This window comes from Pseudopipra pipra, chromosome 10 (genome assembly GCF_036250125.1).
Source record: "Pseudopipra pipra isolate bDixPip1 chromosome 10, bDixPip1.hap1, whole genome shotgun sequence".
NCBI lineage: Eukaryota > Metazoa > Chordata > Aves > Passeriformes > Pipridae > Pseudopipra > Pseudopipra pipra.
Genome location: NC_087558.1, coordinates 16,508,697 through 16,527,672, shown reverse-complemented (window position 1 = coordinate 16,527,672; position 18,976 = coordinate 16,508,697). Strand labels below are relative to the sequence as shown.

The 18,976-nt window shown below is 40.0% G+C and overlaps 1 protein-coding gene across 1 annotated transcript in view; it reads right to left on the bottom strand.

Annotated features, from left to right (window-relative positions):
• Positions 1-3,668: 3,668 nt before the first annotated feature.
• COL4A4 (collagen type IV alpha 4 chain) overlaps positions 3,669-18,976 on the bottom strand; it is a 66,669-nt gene continuing 51,361 nt past the window's right edge. Inside the window, exons 37-47 of the mRNA XM_064666487.1 lie at positions 18,711-18,818; positions 15,439-15,510; positions 14,520-14,648; positions 12,598-12,705; positions 11,939-12,094; positions 11,219-11,317; positions 9,953-10,084; positions 8,101-8,217; positions 7,184-7,372; positions 5,113-5,399; positions 3,669-4,496 (exon numbers count right to left, since the gene is read on the bottom strand). Coding sequence (XP_064522557.1) covers positions 4,233-4,496; positions 5,113-5,399; positions 7,184-7,372; positions 8,101-8,217; positions 9,953-10,084; positions 11,219-11,317; positions 11,939-12,094; positions 12,598-12,705; positions 14,520-14,648; positions 15,439-15,510; positions 18,711-18,818 — 1,661 coding nt within the window. The 3' untranslated portion in view covers positions 3,669-4,232. The remainder of the gene's footprint in view (positions 4,497-5,112; positions 5,400-7,183; positions 7,373-8,100; positions 8,218-9,952; positions 10,085-11,218; positions 11,318-11,938; positions 12,095-12,597; positions 12,706-14,519; positions 14,649-15,438; positions 15,511-18,710; positions 18,819-18,976) is intronic.

Here is an 18,976-nt window from a genome sequence, read left to right as displayed (position 1 = left end):
CTTTGTGCCTGGAACAACTCCCACCCTCCTACAAGTTCCTCACTACCTCTTGCCTCACTGAAGGCACTGAGTGTCACCTACAGCAGTGACAAGGGAGCAGAGCAGGGTCAGGAGTGCAACTGAGCCTGGGAAATTGGGAGGAAAGGTCTGTTAAGGTTTCTCAACCTTTTCCCCAAAACCTGAACCGGTCAATTTATGCTAATTGACAATAAATTAAATTCCCTGAGCTGGGTCTGCTTAGCCCCCAACAGTACTTGGTGAGTGATTTCCTTGTCTGTATTCTGACCAGTGAGTTTTCTTGTTCTTTTTCCTCCTGTTTTCTCTCCTGTCCTGCATGGGGGGGTGAAGCAGCTGGACAGATGTGGCTGCCAGGCAGGGCGAGCTCCCCACGGGAGTTCAGCTCTCAGGCACACCGTGTTGCTGATGTGACAGCACGTGACAAGCAGGGACCTGGAGCAGCAGGCCTGGCCAGGGCTGGGGCACAGCTTCTGTAAGAAGTTGCAGGTTGTCTCTGCTCACAGGCCCAGCCAAGCACCCTGTCTGTCTGGAGCTAAAACATCATTCTGATGATATCGTTCTGATAGCTGTTCTTTGCATGTGTATTGTGGACTACACATCCAGAAAGTCCTGCTGTACACAAATGAATTTGGAGTACAGTTTGAAAATACCATTTTTACAGTACAGCACCACTGTGATAAAATCAGTGGTGCCTGATGTCAGTTCTGCTTTTGTCTCTCTCTCCCTTTTGACACACTTTGTATACACCAAAAGATGACATTCAAGTGACATTTTCAGTATTAGGTTTGTGCATCTCCTTCCTTGTCTTATGAAAAACACCAAATGAAGCAAAAATGGCTGTATTTCTTAAGAGCAGAACAGGGTTCAGGGTATTCAGTGTTTTAACTCCACCAGTTATGGTCTAGAAATCCTGGTGTGAGGGAGAAAAAGCTGCCACCTGCCCTGAGGATTTACCAGGAGGCAGAGCCAGGCACTTTCCCTGCTCCCAGGCCACACAGAGGCCATGGTTTGCCAGGGGGGTGGGAAAGTCACCTCATTGCAAATTACTGGTTCTAAATTGAGTTCCAGGGCAGTTCACCCCAAATGGCTGTAATTCCAATGACCTCCGAGTGTAGCCAGCATAATTTTCTGTGTTGCTGTTAATATCCTGCCTGCTGTTTAGGATAAAATTCACTTCTTCACTGGGCGTACACAAGATCTAAAGCTCTGGAATGCAATAGGAAGGGTAAATTGGACTTTAAGGATTAGCACAAGGCTTTTCGGAGTTTTTACTGGTTTTTCTCATAAACAGTTTCAGCTCTGCCTTTTCACACTTAATTTCATAATTAGGTTCTCTATGAATAATTTACCACATATTTTTCTGCTTATAGTCACTGGACAAATGATGGTAAAGTTAAAGCATCTGCTGCTTTATACTTTGGTCTGTCTTACTTGCTGTGGAATACTAAGCCATTTATCTGCAATTTCATTTTGAATTAGTACAGTATTTCTGACAAATGCCTTATGGAGTCAGCTGAGCATGAAACAGGGATTTGCACACCTATGAAATATTTGATACAACAGTGGTAGCTTAAAAATACATCTCTTATATTAGCACCATGCTCTAACTAACTGAGCTAATCTCAGGGTTGTATGTTCTTCTAGACCCTAGTAAAATGTAACTGGCAGAGGTGCAAAAACTCTGCATCAAAATAATATAGAAATATGACTGGTTTGAGTGATTTTTTTAAAACAAAAGAGCAAGATGGTAAAATACTGTGAAATGGCTTAGTTAAATTATTGTTGGTGTTTTTGTTGATTCTTTCAGATGTTTTTAAGGTTTTTCTGTATATTTGTTCAAGTTAGGTGAACACAGATCTGATTCCAAAGTCCCGTTTTATTCCCTGTTGTCTTCAACTTGTCTCAATGACAAAGTTTGCAATAACATAATGTATAAGGTTTTATTTATTGTTTACCTCAGTGCAGTTTGTACCAAAAGCCTCACTTTGCATTCCAGCAAAGCCACAACCCTTCTCCAGAGAGTTTCTCACCTGAAAGGAAGCTGCAAATGGGTGATGGAGGAGCTGATGAGTACTGCCAGGTAAAGCTCATTCATGAGATCCTAACATGGAATTACCTAAATCTACCAAGGAAAGGGAGGCATTACCTGAGGAAGTTGGGTGTTTGTCTGTGACTGTTCACATAAGCTGAAGCTACCAGCCCCTTGTGGCTTCAGCTGTGGCCTTTTTGGAAATACAGTTTGCACACCTTGAAGAACAGGTGACTGCAACCCAGTCTCCTCTCCACATGCTGCTTTCTTCCCACAGGAAGCTCCTGAGCTACTCAGCACCTTGAAGAGTTGAGACATTGGATTTTATGTCGAACAGGAGTGCTGCTCTCCCCTGGGTGTGGGGTGCTGTCTGAAGCCAGGAGGGGAGTGAATTCCTTCGTACAGTTCAACAGCAGGGATTGGTCCCTCCCCAGGAGACTGTGTGGTGTGTCACATGTGGGGTGTCACTGTGCTGTGTCACATCTGCCGTGTCCAGCCAGGATCACCAAGGAGTGAACCGAGGTGTCCCCTGTCCCAGCAGGCACTGGGACCAAGATGGAAATGTTCCCTGGGACAGGTGGGGATGGGACATGCCCCAAGAGGACTCCTGACCCTTGCCCAGGTGACAGAGCAGGGCAGTCAGTGGGCCCAAGTAAGCCTGGCCGATCAGAGAGGTTTGGCTGGTTTGTCAGGAGGAAGTTGCACAGTCAGGTGTATTTACACTTGAATGGACTTACCCTCTGACTGTTTTATTTTCCTCTGGCTGAGACTGGAATGTCTGTCTTTCCTGCTCTTTGTGTATCCAGCTTTTAAATTGGCTGATCAGCCTGTTGTACTCGTGATGGCTTCAGAGGGAGTTTTGCTTTGAATTAGGACTCTTGGACGAGGATCGAGGTTTCCTTGAAAATCCTTTTGCTGGGGGCACCTCAGTGAACACAAATTGAAATAAATAGAGCTGGGAAAAGCATTTGATTCCATTCTAGTAAAATGTAGCTTATTTAAGTGGTAAAAGGAGCATTTGTGGTCCTTCTGCACATGATGGATTCTCCATTTGCAGTCCGTGTTTTCAGATGTTTCCCATGATTCAAATATGCATTGAATAGTTCTGGTTTTATACCTGAATGAAGGAGGTATAAATGTGTTTTAACTTTTTCAAAAGGTGATTAGTGCTTTGGCTTACGAATGTTTTAACAACCAGTGCTTTGAAAAATAAAGAGCACCTCTAGTGCTATCATTCCATAAGGATCTCAAAGGTGATGATGCTTGTTTTGGTGGTGTATTTACAAACAAAGAAGCAAAAAATGAACAAAATTTATTTTCCTAACACTTCTTATATTCATCACTCATATAGGTTCACCCATTTTATCAACATCCCACTGTTTCTTTTCAATTAATACTAGAAATTGCTTTGTTTCTTCAGCTACTTGGATTGGAGCTTAATCATTTAATGTAACTGCTCTTAGAAATTAATTGTAAATATAGATATAGCTTTTTAAGGATTTGTTATCTCAACTAATTTCATTTTCTTACATAATCTGCTATTAAATGGATTTGCAACTTTTTTGTTGCTTATGAAAGCCCAATTAACAGTTCTTTCACAGTTTGGTCAGTACAGCAATGGTAAAGGCTTTCATAGTCATTGTTTTTATTATGAGATTTTTTTAACAATTACATTTCCCCCCTTCCCTCAGAAACAGCATGTGCAGAGTTTCTTTTGCTTGGGAAATTCAGCTACAGGGCTTTGACATTTGTATATTTGCACATTTCTATAGATATGGATAAATATTTGTAATATACCATATAAATGCACATACTCTTCCTGCTGTAAATGCCACTTCTAACAAGAAATCCACTGTCTTGCACAACAGGTATGGTGTCCTTGGTATTCCCAACTTGACTCAACCCTCCAAGCTCACCCTGTTCCCTGTACTTTATGGCAGTGGATTCCAATGTTGACAGAGTTTAATTTTTTAAAATTAATTAATTTATACTAGATTTTTCTACCTGTAGATGTGTGTAGATGGGTGGCTCAACAGATCCTTCATCTTTCAGTCTTATATATCCATTCCAACAAAGAGAAGAGTTCTGCCCACTTTCAAACACATTCAAATATGAAATGCTGTTTAAACCTTTATCGTGTTGTTTATCCTTGTGCAAGTCTGGCTGTCCACTTCTGGTTTGCTTGTTAGCCATGCTTCAGGCATACCTGGCATCTACTGATTTTTTTCCTCTGCTCTTGTCCTTCTTTAAGAGTTCCTGACAGAGGGGCTGATGCAAACTGCAGTTCAGGCATCACAGTTGTCAGCCAGAAACTGTATTCATTAGCAAAAAATTGACATGTCCCCCGCTGGCCCTGGCATTCGATGAATGGTGCTGATCTGAAGTCTTCGAGGCAACTTCCAGGTGACATAAGGGACTGTCCACCACCCTGATCACCAGATCCAGTGTGCTGGAAAGAACAATGAGAGAACTTGACAACTGTGCATGAAAAATAGGTAAATTGTGTTAATCTGTCTTTTTTCTTACTTTATTTGCTTTTAATTGTACTGGTTTGGTAATCCTAAATTAGAGTAAGCTTTTTTTGATGGAGAAAATCTTAATTTGCTCTATAATTAGTTAATTTCAAAAGTCTAGAGCCAGCTCACTTATTTTTCAGGTATTTATCAAACTGAAAAAAGAAGAAGTCTGGGTTGATTCTGAACAATTCTGTTATCCAAACTGCTGCAAATGTAACTTGAGGATGGCATTAAACAGACCTGGAGCTCTAGTCCTGAAAACTGTGTCTTTGTACCTGAAAATCCCATAGTTTATTCCAGACAAGCAGGGAAAGCCTTTGTAATTTTAAGAAATGTGTGTTTAAAGGCTGTGAGTACAGAAATGCAGCTATAGCCGGGTTCTGCAATTTGGAACTAACCCTCATCTTGTTTCTTGTTGTTAATTTTCCTTTTTAATGTCCAGTAGGCATCAGATAACTTACTTTTCAGACCTAAAAATCTTTGAACCTTCAGAATACAAAAGCTGTGCGAAAGAAACTTTTCCGTACGATCACGCGCCCAGAGTCTCACCATCAAAAAGGAATATCCTATCCAGAGGCTCCTCCAGTTCACTGGGCAGGGAGGAATTGACTCATCTTGGCTGTGAACTGCCACTGCCTGGGCTGGGGCCTCACACACAGCACATCTGCTGATGTATGGCTGGATTTCCTCTTCGGAGAGCGGCGCCATCGGCAGAGGAGCAGCGCTGGATAACCAGTAGGACTTGTCGTTTCGGCTGGCGTAGTAACACACTTGGTTGATGTTACAGTAAGCAAAGGGCATGGTACTAAACACAGGGAGACAAGATCCTGCCAGACCTGAAAATAATAACAAATGATGCAAATTACTCCACTTCTAGGTAAGTTGAAAATAGTATCCTGGCCAATGTTGCTGCAAAACTGTGTATCTTAACAGCAGTTAGGTAATTCACAGATCTTAAACCTCCCAGACCTTTACCAAAACAGCTGGTTATATGGAAAACAGAGACTTTTTTACCAATAAGTGTCTTCCTTTGACCAATAATATTTAACTGTGTCACAATCCAGTATTTAAAGATGATGTAGTTTGTCACCATGGGAAACAGTTATGATAACAAATTCTTAGCTGTGCCAACGCTGAAAAATAAATTAAGCAAGAGGTGGTGGCTGGTTTAAAAGGAGATTAGCTATTTACAAACTCATTAGGAGCAGTGAGAAACCAAATGCCAATGCTGATAAATAGAAAATTTTTGTAAAGTATGACAAGCCGTTGCTACCAGTGCATTAAGCTGAAATTTCAGCAGCTGTTCTATTGCCTTCCAGAAAGGTTTCACCGAATCTCAAAGTGAAATAAAAGGATTGAGGGATTTTGCAGAGCCAATCCTGCAAAATTCTCATCAGGCAGACATCAGTGGGAACTAAGAAGTGACTAGTGCATACTTCAGCATATTTCAGAGGTGAAGTTCTTCCAGAACTGAATTTAGAACAGTTTCATGATGACCTATTTAGTTAACACTAATGACTGCACAAAGTTCTGCCTTGAATTTTGTGTGTGAAGTGTTATTTCTGTAACGCCCCCAAACCCGAACACCTTCATTAAAGACATGTGACATTTCTGTACAGAAGCCAGTTTTGTTTATCACTGATAATTTTCCATTCCAGTACTAATAAAGGATCTGGAGCAGCCTGAGGAGGGAAAATGCCTGCAAAATCACAGGAGATGGGGACTCTGTTCGCTTTGAATTTTATTTTCACTGCTATTAGGAGACATTCTGTTAGCAACTGGCTCTCCTGGGGAATGCCAAACACACAATGAAAACATTTTAAAACATCACTGCTATTCTAAAAATATCTCTTTTTATTGCTCTTTTAAACACTTCTGTTTTGTTCAGCTTATTAGGTCCTTGATCTTTTCTCCTCTGAGACTTCTTTGACTTGTATAACAAGTCAACAAGAACTTAGGCAACTTTTTCTGTGCAAACTGCCACCAATCAGTTTCTCAGACTGCAAATCAGGCAGCTTATTTAGACAGCTGATTTTAGTCAGAACTGTAGAGGATGTAGAAGAAATGACCCAGGACACCAAAAGGAGCTGTCTCTGGGAGAAATTTCACTTTGGCTTTTCCAGAAAATATTAGCTTCTGACTCTTAAAAGCACAGAATTCTGCTGTACACGTGACACATAATCTACTTGTAAAGCTTACTTACAGGGTCCAACTGTAACTACCCAACTTAACCAGCTCTTTTGCCCAAGCTGTCTCTACTGTAAAAAAGGGAGCTATTTGAGTGTGGCCAAATGAGATTTCTGACCTAGGAAAATCTCTCCAGACACTTCAAAGACAGCACAGAATTACTCCCTGGGATAAGTGAAATAAACCACTCATCTCTCCAACTTCTAGTCAAAACTACTTAGAGATAGAAATAGTTTTTCATTCAATTGCATTGCAGCAGAAAGCCATTTTTAGTGGGTCACATAATAGGGCAGCATAACCAAGTTCATTATCATCAGTGTAAATTAGTTTTGAGACTGTAGTAAATAAGATTCTTGTCTTGTCTTAGCATTCATTGTATAGATCACACCATATTAGACCTTAGCTGGAGAGCAATTATCACTACAATACATACCAAGATCTTGATTATGGGCTTTCTCTTGTCCTTCCAGGTACAGCAAACTATAGCCAGTCCATAATTTTGGCATCCCCTGTGGGCAGAGGGGTTCTCTGTCTGACTGACTGTGAAGGACGAGCAAGAATCCACTTGCAGATCTCGTGTGGGGGCCTGGTGGTCCTGGGACACCAGTCTGGCCAGGTGGACCTTATCCATAGAAGAAAGGTAAAAGAAATTTACTTGTATAAAGTATATCAAAAGTTCACACTAGCTATATGTGAAGTGTTCACTAAGGAGTTCCTGACTCAATATAATACAACTCCACGGGCTGCCATGGGCAATAAAGACACCAGTGGACTTAGGTTATCCTTCTTATGGGAGAGAAATGAACTGCACTGCCACTGAATGCTTGGCAGTTGGCTTTTCTATTGTGCCTCTGTCTCGTGCTGTATGGATTAAGAAATGAATGGAGGTGGGCAATGATTTCCCAGACTTACTCAGTAGGATGACTTTTCTGGACTGAATTTGAATCTTTGCGGTAACAGTCGATGCCCCTTCCTCACATATGTATTAAACCCTTCATTTATTCAGGAGCAGTCACAGTTAAAATACAATTTTAATTACTCCCAGACAGTTGCCCCATTAGCCCTGACTCAGAGATGCATGCCTATTGATATGTGCTGTCTGAGCCTCTGTGGTTAATTGCCTTTCTGCTTAATAATGGATGCTGAGATAAATTTTCTCCCAACAAGTCCTGTTATGAAATCATTCACAAATGTCTCTATATCAGTGTTTGAACTGAGAGGGGGGGAAAGCGTCATGGAATCTCAGGCTAGAGGTGGATCCATCCATGTGTGAACTGGGGGAGTAGAGAGGAAATTTGGTCTATTCATCATCTCACACATCTCTCCCCCAGAGTCATGTTCCATTCTTACCTTGTGGCCCAGCATATCCTTGCTCTCCTCTGCTCCCTTGGTCACCTGGTGGTCCAGGTGCCCCTGGTAAGCCATCTTGACCTGGCAGGCCATATGACCCTTCTTCACCTTTTCCTCCTAGATAAATAAATACAAAGGATGTGCTTTTCCTTCATATGGCTGCATTTAAGGTTATACATTGTCCAAGCACAAAGGGCCAGTCACAGAACAGACACCAGGCCAGGGAGGTGCAGAACCCCTTTCTGCTGGGAATTCTCTTCCCAACTTACCCACTCTGTGACCACAGTAGTAGCTCAGAGGCATGACTTTAGTAACAGCAGCTCCTGATAAGGTTTTACATCCTCTCTCCAGAAACTTTGTCATTTACAGTTGATATTAAAGCACTCCCTACCAAACATTATCAGGCAAGCCTCTTGTGGAATTGCCATCAGGATCTGTACTGTGTCATGAGCTATAACTCATCCCTTAGAACCCAATTCAGCAAAGTCTTAGAACACACAGTGAACTCTCCTTGAAGTAAGGGATCTATTGGAGTACTTACAGAACAGGGAGGGACTGCAGAACTGGAGTATATGCAGGGGGGAAGGGTAAAGACATTTCTGCTGTCCTCACCTTTCTGTATTTCTTATGTGTCCATACATTTTTACACATTAGCAGATGAGGTGTGGCCGTAACAGTAAAAGCTGTGTCTCATTTGCAGGGCACAGATAGTGATGGGCCTGTTCACTGGCTACTTAAAACATAATCTGAATTCAATATTTACACTTGTCAGGTATTATTGCACTTAGCAGTGGTTTTCCTCTTCTGATAAAAACCAGTTTTCAGATGAGGGTGTGTCTCCAGCACCCACCACGGTTGTTTCTCAGTAATGGTGTTTCACTCCTTGCAGATTTTGCTATTTCACCTGTAGACTGAGTAATTCAAGGTTGTCTCACAACATTCAAAATTTCCCCATGTTATTTTTTACTAGATTCATTAAGAAAACCTAAACCAGCAACAATTAACAGCATTTCTATGTTGATTGCACAGTTATTCTGCCAAAGCTTAAGCACACTGAAGTTCTAGTAAAGCACATTGCTTTTGCCAGTAAAACTTCCAGTTTGCCTTCCAAGCCAGAAGAAAATTGGACTTCTCCTATCTTAATGAAAGGAGAAGCATTACTAAGTATTTCTTTATTTCTTTCATAAAACCAGTACAAATATGTGTCATTATATCACCTGGTTTTACAGAAACTCTTGGATGGAATCTCCTGGGAGAATATAATGGATTTTCCCTCTGGAGATACTGGATGTCCAGAGCAGCCACTACAACAAACTTCAGTTTCCCAAGTAGGAAATACCTAAAACCACACGAGGGATTCCACTATCTAAACTGAAGACACTATGCAGACAGGCTGTGCTTTATTTCCATGAAGATGTCTATCTATTGGAATCGTCAGTACCAGCATCACCCTTGTTTTCTTTTTATCTGTCAGAAGAATGTTTCAGTTTTTCATAATTTCTTTTTAAGATCTCTTTGGTCAGTTTTCTTTTCTGGTAACTTTTTCATGTCCTAACAGATAAAGAGCACTATTGTAGCTGCCTCTTTGACTTCATTGTCTTTTTAGGACTTTGGTTAGCAGAGCTTTGGGGTTCATTACTGCTAAATTTTAAAGCATCCTTTAACATCCTTTTTAACATCCTTCAAATATGTCTAAACCATGGAAGTGGTTTGAGGCATTGGTTTATCATTTGTTGGGAAAAAGGAAAAATACCATTTGAAGAACTCTTTTCTCAACAGTGCCTTGTGCTTTTGCCCTCCCTGGCCTAGGAAAAGGGAATGTAGTGCAGGCAGTTTCAAAACATGAGCTTACCATGGGGTCCAGGGTGGCCTATTGGCCCTGGTAATCCTGCAGAGCCATCCTCTCCTCTTTGCCCTGCTTCCCCAGGAGGGCCTGGGATTTTAGGGCATGAATCATCTACTTTTCCTGGTTCACCAGGGTCACCTGGAATGTGTAACAGGAAAGTGAATTGGAAGACTGGTTAATGGCTCCCATGCGAAAAGTCAACATAAACGTGAGCTGACTTTGGTGTGGTCCTTTAGGGATGTTGTTTAGTGCTGGACTTGGCAGTGCTGGGTTAATGGTTGGATTTGATGACCTTGAAGGCCTTTTCCAAGCTAAACAATTCTATGTTTCAAATATTTGGTGTACAGTTCTAGTTGTAATATGCCCCAAACTAATTTGACTTACAGCCTAAATTCTACCCAACTTCGGTGCAAGCACCTCAGCACATGTAAAATTTTATAGTATTTTGCCTATTTTGTTGCTGCAGGACCATCAACAATCAGGCCGAAAAAGCTAGCCCATAATAGCCATTTAAAATAATTATAATATAAAAAAATAAAGGATAGCCACATTTTATATAGTGAAAGTTACTGGGAGCTATTGCCTGTTTGCATTTTGGGACATAATTTAGTCAGAAGAAGAGTTTAGTGTCTGTAGTAATCCAGTGTTAGGATTCAAGCTTTTACTAAGCCTTTGGTTAGAAAAGTATCTTGAGTGAAAACCAAAAAACCGATTCTAACTAGAAACAAGAGATTTCACAATTCTAATTGACATTATAGCATGGGACTTCTCAACAGCACTATCATGATATTGGTACTAGAGCTATTTGTGAAACAGGTATTAGAACTATGTCCTTGTAGCAGTATCTACTATTCCTGGCAGCTACACCAAGAATGCCTTCTAATAAGAGTTGAATGTATCTGTACATAAGGGAGGTCCCACAAAAAGAACAATAATCAATAGTTGTGAACTTACCAATGAAACCTGAAGGATTTGAAAAATGGAAAGCAGATTGTGGCCATTGTGGTGCAGGTGGAAGCAAGTTTCAGGCATGTAAATTAGAGTAAAGAATGGAATGAGAAGTGAAATCACTTACATGAGGTGACATTAGAAACAAATACTTAGTTCAGAAATTTTTATGCTACTCAAATGAGAAATCAAGTTGGCAGTTGTGAGGATTTTTTCTGAGCTTGTTTAAATTGTCTGTATGCAGGTAAACATTAGTATGATTATATGTGAATAGAAGGATCACAGTTACATATGAGTGACAATGAGTGACAGCTTCATAACTACCTGTGGGACCTCTGGGACCAGGTCTTCCTTGAAAACCTTGATCTCCTGGTTGTCCTGTAGCACCAGGTGGACCCTGTGGGCCAGGGATCCCCATAGGACCTGGAAATAAAACCAAACATAAATAAAATGAAGTCTGGCTGCTTAGGATACTTAACTCTGTAGTGTCCCAGAAAGAAATGCTTGCTTCCTCTTCTCTTCCCTGGTCCTGAGCTGAATTAAAATTTATGACTTTTCTGTTTGTAGAGATTGGAAGTGATTGGTGTAGATGGGATTTCTCTACAGTGTGTGGAAGAAACAGAATATCTAGATTCCTATTTTCAAACTAAAGGATCTGTTGAAAGTCCAAAGCTATTGATATGGGGCAGGTGTGAGACTCTGTTAATTCAAACACATATGCATTTTCCATAGTTTCTCAAGACCCCTAAAGAGGCATCAAGGTTTGCCTATTTGGCAAACTCAAACATTTTACTGTTTTATCCTCAGATTGATAAGGGAGTCTTCCAACAAGCTGTTGGAAGCAGTGCATGTGAATCTGTCTCTGCTCTCACCTTCTACCCCAACCCTATCTTATCTGTAGGTAACCAGGCAGAGCTAGGAAATGTCCAGCCTCTGCCTCTCCTACCTGGCCCAGTCTCCAATGGCAATCCCCTGGGCACAAGGCTCGGTTGCTTGGGGCTGGGCATAAGTGCATACTGTATTTAAAAACATCTCAGATCATACCCTTTGGGCCTTCTCTTCCTTGGTTCCCTGGAAGACCTCTGGCTCCTTGTTGTCCTCGCTGCCCAGGATTACCTGGTGCCCCTCGACCGCCTATATCGCCTGGATCTCCTCGCACAAAGATGGTCTCTCCAGGAGGACCAGGATTCCCAGGATGACCTGGTAATAGAACTTTATCCTTAATGTATGCACAGAGTTTAAACATCTAAAAATAGCATTGTTCCACTGGTTTTTGTTTTGTTGGTTTTTGTTGGTTTTTTTTTTTTTTTCCCTAAGATGTAGGACAGCCCTTGCATGTTTTTGGAAACGCTAACATTAGCCTTTATAAGGAAGAAAATAATAGGAATATTTCCCAAAGCTGTTTAGATTCTGTGCAAGCAAAAGGCAGCAAGTTAGTGGTACATGCATTGAAACACTGTTTCTCTATATTTATATTTTATATTATAGATTTATTACCATATTGCTTTGTCTGGAGATCTGTATTTTGTCCTTGCTCTGGTGATCTATCCAGTGTTCCCTTCTCTGTGCATGCACTGAGGTATTGACGGGTTTCTTTGTTCCCTATGCACTTTTATACATTGTTCCACAGAGAGTAACCCTGTAATTCCTAGTAGTCTCAGGGTTTTTTACATGATAAAAATTGGTATTTTTAGTTTTAATACCTCTGATGCCATCTAAGCCAGGTGGTCCTTGATCGCCTGGAGGACCAGGAGAAGCACTATCAGGAGATCTTCCCATAGGTCCAGTGGGTCCAACAGGTCCTCTTCTACCTAAAGGATCATGGGGTTTTTTTGAAAAGAAAATAATTATCTGAGTTTTTTTAGATCACAGACAGAAGCTGCTAAGTAAAAGAATGCTGACATGTGAAGTCATGGAGGTGATGTATGCTCTCACTTGTATATCAAACATACCAGTGATCAGGCTAATGAAGCCATCTTGTCAAAGTGAAAATATTTATCTTTTGAAATTTTTAATTCTTCCCATAAAATCTATGTTACCTAAAGAATGCATCCTCGCTCTTTGGCATGTTGCCACAAATAAACATGTTCTATTGAGTTCCAGCAATGGGAGAAATGGCAACAATATAAGGTGAGTGGGGACTGTGAAGTCATTCTGCTTGGAACAGGATAAGCATTCACAGATTGTTCCCAGCATAAGGAAGTTCAGCTGATTCCCTAAAAACCTCAGAACAAAATGAATTTACTAACCTTAAATGCATTTTTTTTCCTAATTTGTAATCGGGACTTCTGGAAAATAAGACATTAATGCCCTTATATGTTACAGGCAGAAAGAGTTACAGGTTACTATCCTCTGCATAACACTTTTGAACAGTCACAGCCTGTTAACATGCATGTTACATTCTGTTGCCTTCTCTTTTCTACAAGAAAACAAATCTAGTTTCTTCGGTCTTGCTTTTGACCCCACCCTTTCATTTACTCTCTAGTGAGTACTCCCTAATTTGCCAAAGCTGATCACAGTACACCATGGGAGGCCTTGCCTATCCTATGTCAAGCAGCCTTAATACATCTCAGAATTAAACTTTCTCTTTTTTCCTCAAAAACACCATTCTGTAGACTCCTCCAGATCACAAATTAGTAACCAAACTGAGAAAAATTGTGTCTTCATCTTAGAGTAATTCACCTCACCAGAATTCTCCTCCTGCTATTTTTCCTCTGTGTATTATGTGACACTGTGGCAAGGTTTGGCAGCATAAAGCTAATGTCACTTCTAATCACAGAATTGCTGAGGCTTGAGTCTAACCCTCTCCTCAAAGCAGGATCAGCTAGAGCAGGTTGCCTCAGACTCTGTCCAGTTGGGGTTTGAGTATCTCCAATGACAGACACTTCCATAATTTCTCCGAGCAAGCTGTTCCCATATTTAATTTCCTTCATAGGAAAATTAAACTTTTCCTTATATTTAAGTAGAATCTCCTGTATGTCAGTTTGTGCCCATTACCTCTTGTCCAGTCACTGGACACCACTATGAAGAAACTGTCTCCATGTCCTTCCCATCAGGTCCTGACACACGTGGATAAATTCCCCTGAGCCTTCTCTTCTGCAGGCTGAGCAATTCCCCCTCCCTCAGCCTCTCCTCATAGGACAGATGTTCAAACCTCTTAACTTTCTCAGTGGCCCTTCCTCAAACACTTGCTCTTTCCTATTTCTGTGTAATTCTTATATCACCAGTCTCTTTAAATAATCATTGCAATCTTGTGATGCAGTTCCATCTTGCATTTACATCATAATAGTTGATAGATTTCCTGTAGTTCTGTGACTACCAAGTCTTCTGCATTCTTTTTCTTCAGGAATTTTTTCCCAAGAGGCAACCCTACCTAGCAGTTCCCTGAGTCTGTCCAAGTCCATCATTTTCTATTCTTTTCTCTCCTGTAACATAAATAACAAACAAGAAATCCCGTGGTCTCTGTATCTCTACTCAGGAAACATCAGCGTGTTATTACAACAGCAATGTTTTTAGGGAAGGAATATTCTGGGTGTGTATAATGTTCATCTTAAGCAGGGTAAGAACCTGTATGAGCTTAATTTCAATTCTGCAAAGCAGCACTAAGGAGAAAACCCTTTCTTACCTGGGAATCCTGGGAATCCCCTTTCTCCAGGGGGGCCTGGAATAGAAATACCAGGCCATCCAGGTTCACCTCTGTCTCCTTTTGGTCCAATTTCTCCTGAGTATCCTGGAGGCCCTGTTTCACTTTGACCTTTATAAGAAAACAGTTATGTACATAAAGCTTACAGTGAGTACAAATACAGATGTGCAGAATAGAAATACCAGCTGCAGATGTTCCTCCTTGCAAGGGTTGCCTAGTGCTGTTTTTCTGGTTCTCTCTTGGAAGCTGGATGGAGTTTTGTTGAATCTGGCCCTAATTCATCTTTTTCAAAGAAAGCAATCTCTTTGCTTTAATGCTCTTCTTCAGGGGTTATTTTATATTGTGTCAGTTGTCTGTAACTTGAAATGTAAACTGCTTACATGGTTCTAAATTTAATTACCTATCAGCATATATTTGTAAACTGTAGATAGATGGTAAGCATTGTTTTTTGAAATGATGCTTCAAAAGCACATTTTGAAAGTTGCAAATACATCAGTGTGAGTGAAATCCAGGTTCTTCTTAAGTTTGTGGCACAACTCCCATTAAAGAATGGGGCTGGGATTTCACAAGTCTCCTTTTAATTTGTTAGTTTCATCTTTTACATATTAAAAAAAGGAGACTTGGCTCTCCTTTGAATCATCTGCACTGAACATCTTAATTTTATAAACAGCCTTGAACCATTCCAACAAAACTATGTGAGTAAGGGAAGTTTGAAAGTTTTCCCCACAAATAACTGCAGGTGTGTCATTAGGCATGTTCTAGATTCTGTTTGAAACTTTAGTCTGAGCTTTAATGATATTTTCTGGGCGAGGCAAACATGAAAATAACATGCCCCTCTCCTTGCACCTTCAGTCATTTAAGAGAAGATTTTCTGTTGCACATAGCTATTTCCTTTCTTTACCTGGAGCTCCTGCAGAACCTTTTTGACCTTTTAGTCCATCCAAGCCATCCAGTCCGGGAAGTCCAGGAAGACCTGAAAGGTATTAAAGGTATTACAGGCATGACTGGGTGCCACAATAATCCTTTAAAATCACAATTAAAAGCTATACCTTTTTTTTTTTTTTTTATCTGACAACACATTCTGGATCAAGATGGGGTATTTGCTGAATTTGATTCTTATTGACAACTGAAGATGAGATCACACTGCACCTGAGTGCAGCCTTTTTGGAAAGGAAAATGTGATCAAATTGAAAATAGCAATGAGAATACAGTTTTACTTCAAAGCAGAAAACATACCTTTCAATCCTATAGGTATTTCCATAGTGCAGTCAGCAGTAGGAAGCTTGGTATGGGCTAATTTATAGTGAACTTGTGTCTGTGTTTAGGCTGCTACTGCTACATGTGGTTAACCTGTCCAAAGTTAGTTGCGTTGTCCCTTCATGACCTCATGACTGGGTTGCAGACACCACCTAAAGTACCTTAAAAATGTAAGTGCAATTTAATCTATCTACACTAAAAAGAGGCTGAATTTTCAACTGGTTTCTTTTCTCTGGTCCTGCAGCTTTCACACAGAAAACTCTGCTTTTTTGCATCACACTATTACAAAATTTTTCCCTGTCTAGCTCCTTCCTGGCACAGAAGATAGGTAAGTTCTGTGTCTTGGTTCCTGTGCTCAATCCCAGCATGTCCTGTAGCACAACAATCTGCCATTTATCCAGAGAATGAATCTTATTGCTCTACTTAAGCACATATGAATGGACATATTTTTTTTAGTTTATGAACTGGTCAAATCTGGCAGAGACAAATTGCTGTAGGAACAGCAACACAAATGCCCTTCATCAACTACTTCATCTGCCAGATTTAAAGGTCCCTAGTTCACAGATGGGTCATATGAGAAAGGAAAAATAAAAAGGCACTAGAGTTCTCTAACAGGCACACCAAAAATTATAATCATATAGCTCTGCCCTCAGGAACTGTTGAATTATTTTTGTTAAAATTTAACAATGGATGAATTGAAAAGGAAAAAAACTCCAGCCTGTAGCAAACACCAGACTGGAAAATATTTAAATCCAGAAGATTGTTTGAAAACCTGAAAGACATTTATAATATATTCTCTGTGTAATCCACTTTATAATGTGGGGTACTAGTAATCCAACCTGTAATATCTTCTTGCCCTTAATTAACTGTTCTTTACCTTTTCATGACATTTCTAAGTTTAAGTCCTGCTTTCTGTAGCCTCCTTGTACTTTGGACATGTTCCCATTTTCAAATTTATATAAGAGTTGCATTTGGGGAATTTAACAGTGGTATTTTAAAATTATTACCAACTCCTAACTAATTTTGGTCCCCAGGTCACCATTTAAAACTTTTTTGATCTTTGACTCATTCAGGCAAGATTGATGGCTTGGTTTACTTGCTTTCCAGGGAATTTCTGACACATTTGCCAACAATCCATTATAATATCAGCACTTGTAATTCTAGATTTTTGGATTGCTATAGTCCCATATTTCTAGGTACAGCTGAATTGGCTGACCTGTGCATGAACTACTGTTTCTGTATTGTACAGCCCAATTCAGCTTCTACTTCTACAAGTCATTCTGCTGATGTTCTTAATATTACTTTCTTCATCAAAGATTACTCACACAAGTAAGGCTTGCCAGACTAAGCCCTTAACTAGTAAAACTACTGTAATAAAGAAAATGGGATTATGCTTTGGTAGATGCTGTTTAACTAATTCTTTAAAAATCCTCAAGTTCTTTAGGCACAAGGCCTTTCATGTAAATGAGAACCAGTGGGACGGACAAGGCTCTGTACTTAGCTATGCACAGCCAATTTCATTTTTAATGCTGGCAACAACACTTGTTGAAAACAGCTCTAAGATCTATATTCTCCAATTGAATTAGAATACAAATACCATTCTGTTTTCATTACTGGGTATATTTTCAAAGTTGTTACCCTTCTTCTCAACTATGCTGGCAATATATACAATCCTCAGGCTTTGCAGGCAACTCGGTGTCTAATGAACCACTATTTGGAACTGAACTTTTCCCTCTGCAGCACGTGTTAATTTGTTATGTTCCTGTGCAGGACTTGGAATAACTTCTGCACAATATAGAGAAGAAGTGTCTTATCACTTATGACAGGAAGTAAAGAGTCCATCTGCTGTGAAGAAGTTTTCAGCAGAAGAATGTTTTGCGGTTTTTTTGACCCTTCTCGATTCAGATATCCCTGCCACTGCAGATCTTTGCCTTTGTTACAGCAAATATTGTTTGCAACACTGAAATGTTCTCTTGCACATTATGCACCAGCAGGGAATCTGTCGTGACAGTTTAAATCAGCACCACTTATTTACTGCAGACAATCATAAATGGTTTCCATTTTTCATTTACATTTTCAGTAGTTTATAAGAAACCTTCTTGATTTTTCCTTAGGCTGAATTTAAAAAAGTGGATCTGTTGTTCTCTCTAACCATTTATCACAGCTCCAAGTGTTACTTCATTGTGGTTTCTGTATATGGATCACTAATATTTTTCCTGTTCAGGAACCGGTTATGAAGCACAGTATAACAGAGAGAGGATACAGAGTTGATAACTTTATTCATGAACTATTACTGTAACTTAAAATTTCAATTCTGAGCATAGAAAAAGTTAATCATGTTCTCCAAAAAAAACAACTGTATAAATGAACTACTGTTCAGTCTAAACACAATCACTGTGAGAAGTGTGAATTAGGATTTGGAGGAAACAATTCTACATTAAATCCCTCAAAATTTTTTTTGGGAGAAAACAATGCAACAAGGAAACCAGCAACAAAAACCAACTTAAGTTATCATAATTTCTTAAAACAAGTTTGTAAGACAAATCTGTCCATAGCAGTCTGTTGGGTTTGTAGAGTAACAGTGGCACTCCATGGTGAAAATGTAGAACACAGCATAACTTAAGTGAAACAACTGAATTACTGCAAACTCCTTTTTCTTGAGTTCTGCTATTAGTTACATCAGCTGAGCCAGACTGTTTCTACCTTTCTCCTTTTAAATTGTATCCCAGTTTTCTGAGGTAGCATTTATGTTACTTTTCAAAGGTGATGGGAACTGGCTTAATTCTTCTGGTACTTTAAGAGATCACAGAGTCCAAATCATGGTCACAGTTGGGCCTTTTCCATTTTCCCTCCTAAAAGGGTATTTATGTTTGATACTGTTACATTACCACTAGAATGGCACTGTATACTGTTTACCTTTTCTGCCTTGGGATCCAGGTAACCCTTGCAATCCTGGAGGGCCCAAAATTCCATGTTTCCCTCTTTCTCCAGGTTCACCTGGTAATCCCTGAGGACCTGTAGCTCCTGAGAGCGGAAAAAAAAAATCTGTGATTATGCAAATCTATTAAATTGTTGATTTTTTTTTTTCCCCCCATGCTATGCAACACACTGTATTAATCAGTGGTACCTTAAAGTGTTTGGGGATGAATGAAGAAATGATGGATCTTGTTCTCTGAGACTGA